Source organism: Manacus candei, unplaced genomic scaffold, assembly GCF_025592945.1.
Source record: "Manacus candei isolate 608988 ecotype Guabito, Panama unplaced genomic scaffold, ASM2559294v1 h1tg000056l, whole genome shotgun sequence".
NCBI classification, from domain to species: domain Eukaryota; kingdom Metazoa; phylum Chordata; class Aves; order Passeriformes; family Pipridae; genus Manacus; species Manacus candei.
The window spans coordinates 6484195-6490194 of record NW_026138104.1 but is presented as its reverse complement, the minus strand read 5'-3'; the positions used below and the strand labels follow the sequence as shown (position 1 = coordinate 6490194).

The 6000-nt window shown below is 46.7% G+C and overlaps 1 protein-coding gene across 1 annotated transcript in view; it reads left to right on the top strand.

The window, feature by feature from the left end:
• Positions 1 to 624: 624 nt before the first annotated feature.
• DNAJC1 (DnaJ heat shock protein family (Hsp40) member C1) overlaps positions 625 to 6000 on the top strand; it is a 106462-nt gene continuing 101086 nt past the window's right edge. Inside the window, exon 1 of the mRNA XM_051802443.1 lies at positions 625 to 904. Within this exon, the coding sequence (XP_051658403.1) occupies positions 740 to 904 (165 nt within the window). The 5' untranslated portion in view covers positions 625 to 739. The remainder of the gene's footprint in view (positions 905 to 6000) is intronic.

Genomic DNA, 6000 nt, shown 5'->3' with positions numbered 1-6000 from the left:
TTTCATATTAATTTAAGCGAGGAAAGAACGAAAGGTCCGGGGAAAACCAGCTGAAAAATCGGGCTGACACCGACAATACGCTGGAGCGATTTTAGGGTAGAACAGGTTACAATAATCAAATCCACACCTCGGGAGTTAATAAAGGACAGAAAACCGAGACACGATTTGGAGCGCGGGGTCCCCGCAGCCCCACGGGCACCGGGCTCACACGGGCGCCGCTCGGTGCCCGGCGCTCTCCGCCCGCAGTGGGCAGCGGGCCGGGCCTAGCTCGGCTCTCCCGATCCCTGCCGGCTCTCCCGACATTCCCGCCCGGCTCTCCAGATCCCTGCCGGCTCTCTCGACATTCCCCCCCGGCTCTCCCGGCTCTCCCGGCTCTCCCGTCTGGAATGGCGCGGGGGGGGGAAGGGCCGGCAGGCGGCGCGGCGCGCGGGGGGGAAGGCGGGGCGTCCGCGCGCACAGGGCTCGTGCCCGGGGCGCCCTTCCCCCTCCCCCCGCGGCCCCTCCACTGCGCGAGCGCCGGCGGTTGCCGGGCTGCGTGACGTCACGGACAGCGGAGGCGGCGATTGGCTGCGAGGGGAGCCCCCTCCCCCCCCGCGGAGCCGCCGCTGCCGGGGCCGGGCCGGGCCTGGCGCGTCCCCTCAGTGCGGAGCGGCTGCCGCGGCGAGCGCGGCCTGCGCGCAGCGTCCTGGGCGAGTCCCCGCTCCGGCGCCGCTCCGGTGCCGACACCGCCGGCGGCGTCATGGCCCGCACGCGGCCCGCACCGCGCCCGCGGCTGCTGCCGCTCCTGGCGCTGCTGGCGCTGCTGGCGCCCCGCGCCCGCGCCTGGGACAGCGGCGACCTGGAGCTCTTCGACCTGGTGGAAGAGGTGCCGCGGAACTTCTACGACTTTCTGGGGGTTCAGCAGGTGAGCGAGGGACCGAGCCCGCCCCCCGCCGCCCCCTGCCCTGGCCCGTTCCGCGGCTCCCGCCGGTCACCGCCGCCGCGATCCCCGGCACGGCCGCCCGGCTCCCCCTGAGCCCCGGGTACGCCGCCGGCCCCTCGCCTGCTCGCCTGGCGCTGCCACCCGCACCCTGCCCGGGGCCCCCAGCCCCGGCTCCCGAGGCTCGGGGCAGCGCTTCTGTCGCTCTTCCCTCCCACCGCGGGGGCTCTGCTCTCTTTCAGGTACTGCTCTGTTTCTTATCCTTCTGGCCCCACCATAAATCAGCACTCCCTCTCCAGCTGTACCTTTGTGTGTTCTACTGCCTGTTGCTCTTCTGAATATATCTCTTTTTCTCCAAATGCATCTACAGACAGACAGAAGTAGCTTCTGGGCTTCTTCCACTTCCCATACATATTGTCAGTATGGTTGTTTTTCACTTTTCCCTCATTCTGTATAGCTGCTGGTTTCTTATCTTCTTCAGATTGTGTATTGCCAGGTGGTGTGGCTCATGTTTTCTCTCACGGGTGCCATGTGGTAGATTGTGATCCTTTGCTATGGTAGTGGCTTGTAGATTGTTACATTTATTTACTTGCCGTGTATCTTGATTATTGTGCATGGCTTTCACCTCTCTTTGGTAACTAACACCTAAGATTATCTTAAACTATTTATTACACACCTTCGGCGAATTTTCGTGTCAGTGTAGTCAAGACAGGAACTCCTGTTAGAAACACTTTTATCCCGTGGTTCTTGTGTATATTTTAGATGCACTTGCTAGTTTTGCTGACACTTGGCATGTTTTACTTGTATCACTTGTCCTGGCTCCTGCATGATGCCTTCTCTCTAGAAGGTCTCATTGTGTGACCTTGCTTAATATCTCCTCCTGCATCTTAATTTTTTTTACTCTTTATTCCAGTCAGTGTTCCTCTCCTCAATAATGAAATATACCATTTTCTATAATCTGTTACTTCACCCAGAGTCCCCAAAAGACATCTTTTCATTGTCTCCTAGTACATTCTGTGTGCCTAGTACATTCTCTTCAGTGCTACATTCTGGTGAGTGATCTTTCTATTCGAATTCCTTCCCTGACAACCTTGAAGTTTATTCTAATGTAGTTCTTGTAGTTTTTGAGAATAATGGCTGTATTTTCAGGTGCTTTTCATTAGGGCTGTCTCTATAGAGAGAGGGAAGGTGTCTGCAATATCTAAGGGTCTGGTTTTGGAAAATACTGGCTGTGGTTGTTAATGATAGTTGAGGGATCCTGACTTGGTTTCATCTCTTTCTTTCCTTTACTCCTTCTTAAGCACCAGTGTTAAATACTATGGAATACTGTGTATACCATCATATATATATGTAGCACAGCAAACGCTGCTACCCAAGTTTCACTTTCACAAGTGTAAAAATCTAGATGTTAATTTCTCAAAGACAATTTTAGTGTTAGTTAATGGAGGGACCCAAAACTTTGTGTGTTCCAGTTAGTGATGTTCAGATCTGGTATGCAACTCTTTCTTAACATCTTCTACAATCCTGTTTTCTAGGGCCAAATCTGTACCTTGTGTTGTGTGTTTAGCAAAATATATTAATTTTAGCAAGCAAATATTCTGCTAGTTCACACTTCTAATCATAAAGGAGAACTTATATGACTTGTAAAGTGCAAGCAAGAAAAAAGGTGGTGGAAGTCCAACACAAATGAAATAAAGCTTTGTTTGTTAAAAGTGTACAGTAGTCACTCATAATGTCATTATAGCCTGGAAGTGTATGTAATGTGGGATGCTTTGCACATGCAGTGGAATAGACCTGTGAGTCCTGTAATGCAGGACACAGTGTTGAAGCTGAGCTTCAACAGGAATTTGTAAGCATTGGAAGATGCTGTATAGGCGTAGAGGTTCTTTCACTCTGTATCCTTGTTCCTGCTGCTTGCTTCTCCAGATATACCTGAAACTTCCAACAAGATCCTGGAGTGGGATTTTGATTTGCAGTGATAGGCAGCTGCAGCTGTTTGAGTTTCCATGAGAAGGGTAACTGGTCTTGTGATGGGGTTGAAGGAAGTGCCCAAATCTCAGGTGTGCTCTATCCTGCCTTACGTGTCTTAACCATACGGTTATGGGCCTTTTACCATAATGTTTCAATGTGCTGTTTGCATGTTTCTTCAGATTTTCTGCTATTTGTTAATATTATGGTTTATGTCATTATTGTTTCAGCTGGAATGCTTTTGACTAGAATGCACTTTTTGTTGTTCTGGTGCCAGTGATTTTATTCCCTGTGCTTAGGTGGTTTTCTTGGCATTTTAGTACAAGAGAGACAGTGTGTGTGACAATAGCCTTTGTGGCCATGCCTTTGGACTGTTTAATTATCCTCCATTCATTAAAGCTTGCTTATCCCATCCCCCACCTGTTCCTATTTCATTCCCTTGTATCATGTCCTCATAATTCCTTCTTCCTTCACATACTTCTGGGGGAAGGGAGTGCTGCTTCTTTATGCAGGATGTAACTTCTACGTCTGAAACACGGATGCTCAACTGTGTTTGTTAGCAGACACAGGGCTGCCAGATTTTTTCTAAATGTGTCATCTCATGTTTTGAAAAAAATACAGGGAATGACTCAATGCTTCCTTAAGGCATTAAAGCAGCTTAGGTTTTGATGGGAGAGTTGTGGCACTGACTGCTTGTTGAACTCATACGCAATGTCAGAAGCTGATATTGACCTCAACTCATAAACTGCAAAAGGCATTGTGGGAAGTCCTGTAGCTCTCAAGCTTGCTTTGATGAAGCCTCTGTCTGATGGATTTTTCACTCAGATTGGAGAGAAATTTTGATTTTTGGTTTCATTTCTGCGCTATTGCTGCAACAGTATGGGGTTTGTGTTTTGTCATTTCAAGGGCCTTGTGAAAGCCTCCTGGCATTGCCAAGTAACTCATCCAGCTCTGCTGGGGTGTTAGGCTGGAGCTGCTGCAGTATTTTCTGAGATCAATGGCAGAGATAGATGATGATGTAATGGAAGCGATTTTTGCTGTGATTGTGAATGTGGGATGACAAAGGAAGAGTAAGATTGTGACTGTCTTGGCTGTTAAGTAACTGACTGTAGTGGTGACTTCAAGGAGGGGTTGGCTGAGGAATCTACAAATGCTCACAGAACAGTCGAGGTTGAAAGGGCCCATCTTGTCCAACGCCCAAGTGTTAGGTCTGAGCACCTAGATTAAGAAATATCTGATTTTTGTACAAGGACACAATCTATCCATTTGTGTTTTTTATCTGGCCTAGTAGTAACATAGCATAAGAAAAAGTGTTGCATTGTTATGTTGTTACTATTGCTGTTCTGAATGATGTGGGAATTGCTCTACCTTCCCTTTTTTTGCTGGTTCTTAAGTTGATGATGTGATTAAATTAAATGGCTCATTTAAAACATTGCTGTTCTCAAGAAGTTTGACCTAGCAGAATGGGAAGATAAGATAACCTTTGGCTTGAGAAAAAGGTTACATTTCCCTATGCTTTTCTTCAGGTGGTTACTGAAGAAAATAGAACCATAAACTCTTGACAGGTCAGATGTAATAATCATTTCAGTAATCACTTCAATATAGCCAATTTCAAATTGACAAGGGGATCAGGACCAAATAGTGTTCATCTAAAAACTCAGTTAAAGCAACACAATTAATCCAGAGGCTATGCAGACTCAGTAATATGATGACCCTGTTACCTGAGAATGTGAACATACAAATCTGATGTCAACTTCTTAGAAAAATTCTAGGAAGATCTGAGGAGCTACCATCTTGTATAGTGGACAAAGAAACTGGTCAAGTTAATTTTATCATCTTTTACAGCTTTCAGTAGCTGATACCTTCATAAATATGATACTCTCTGGATGAATCAACTTGGCATCAGTTGAATCTATGGATCTCCTTCCCAAAATATGCTTTTGATTATAACTTGTTAATATGGCTTCAGGGGAATGACCTGCTCCTCCAGTCTTTTGTGCTTGCAGCAAGGAAGGCACTACAGGCCTCTGAATGTCTTTTGAAACTTTGTGGTACAGTTCTTGGATACAGGGGATCCAATCAAGAAATTATTAGGAAATGTTGCTTGTGAAGATGTGTTAAAATGCATGAACTGTGTGGCCGGAATTGACCTGCATGGAGCAGTGTGTCATGTGTCAGTCAGGACCAAGGAATGTCTGAATAAGGCTTTGGCTTCCACTGGTAATCAGATAAGGGAATGGATATTGAAAGTTCTGCTAGGCCTGTGCAGTGTATGGAGGCAAACAGAGAAAGTTTCCCTGAGTACTTCTGAGGCAGCAAAAGAGACCCTGACACCTCAGATTCCTGAGGGAGAATTAACATGACTGGGACTTGCTGGCCAACACTGTGAATAAACATATAACCCCTGAAAAATGTTGAAAGAGATATTTTCCTCAGTATTGGCTTATGCCTTCCTTGTGGTATGATATTTATTTTGAAGCAGGCTCTAATCTGTTTGTGTGGCTTTACTGTTAACTAAGTGTTATATCCCTGTCATTGCAAGATGATGCATTTGTTAGATGATGCTGCAGCACAAAGTCATAACTGTGTGTACAAAACCTGATTTTGGTCTGACAGCCTCTGAGGTGTTGCTATGTTAGCAACTCCAAGAAAGTGCAAGGCAAGAAAACCAAGAAGTTGGATTTCTTTGGCTGTGGGAAGCCACAACCTCTCTAGATGAGGTGGATGTATTGGGCTAATAGACTTCTTTCAGGAATGCTGGAACAGAGGAGCTACTGTGTCAAGTAGTAGGATCTGACAGGGTTGTGTCTGTAGAATGCAATGTTTGGTGCTGAGGAATTGGTGTCTATACTGTTTGCATTTCAGAGATTTTTTTTTTGTTGTTGTTGAACTAATTCCAGGCTGGATGCATGGACTCAGTGCCTGTTTGTGTTGAAGCGTGGTGTTTGTGCTCCTGGTTTCACATCTTACAGGTCTATTCTATCCCAAAGGGATCCTGTTCATCCACTGTAGGACTGTTTCATGATATGCAGACAGTAGGTACAATGATGAAGTTTGCTTTGTACATGCACTCCTGGTCTGCACTGAAAAAAATGAGATAAATGCACTAAGAA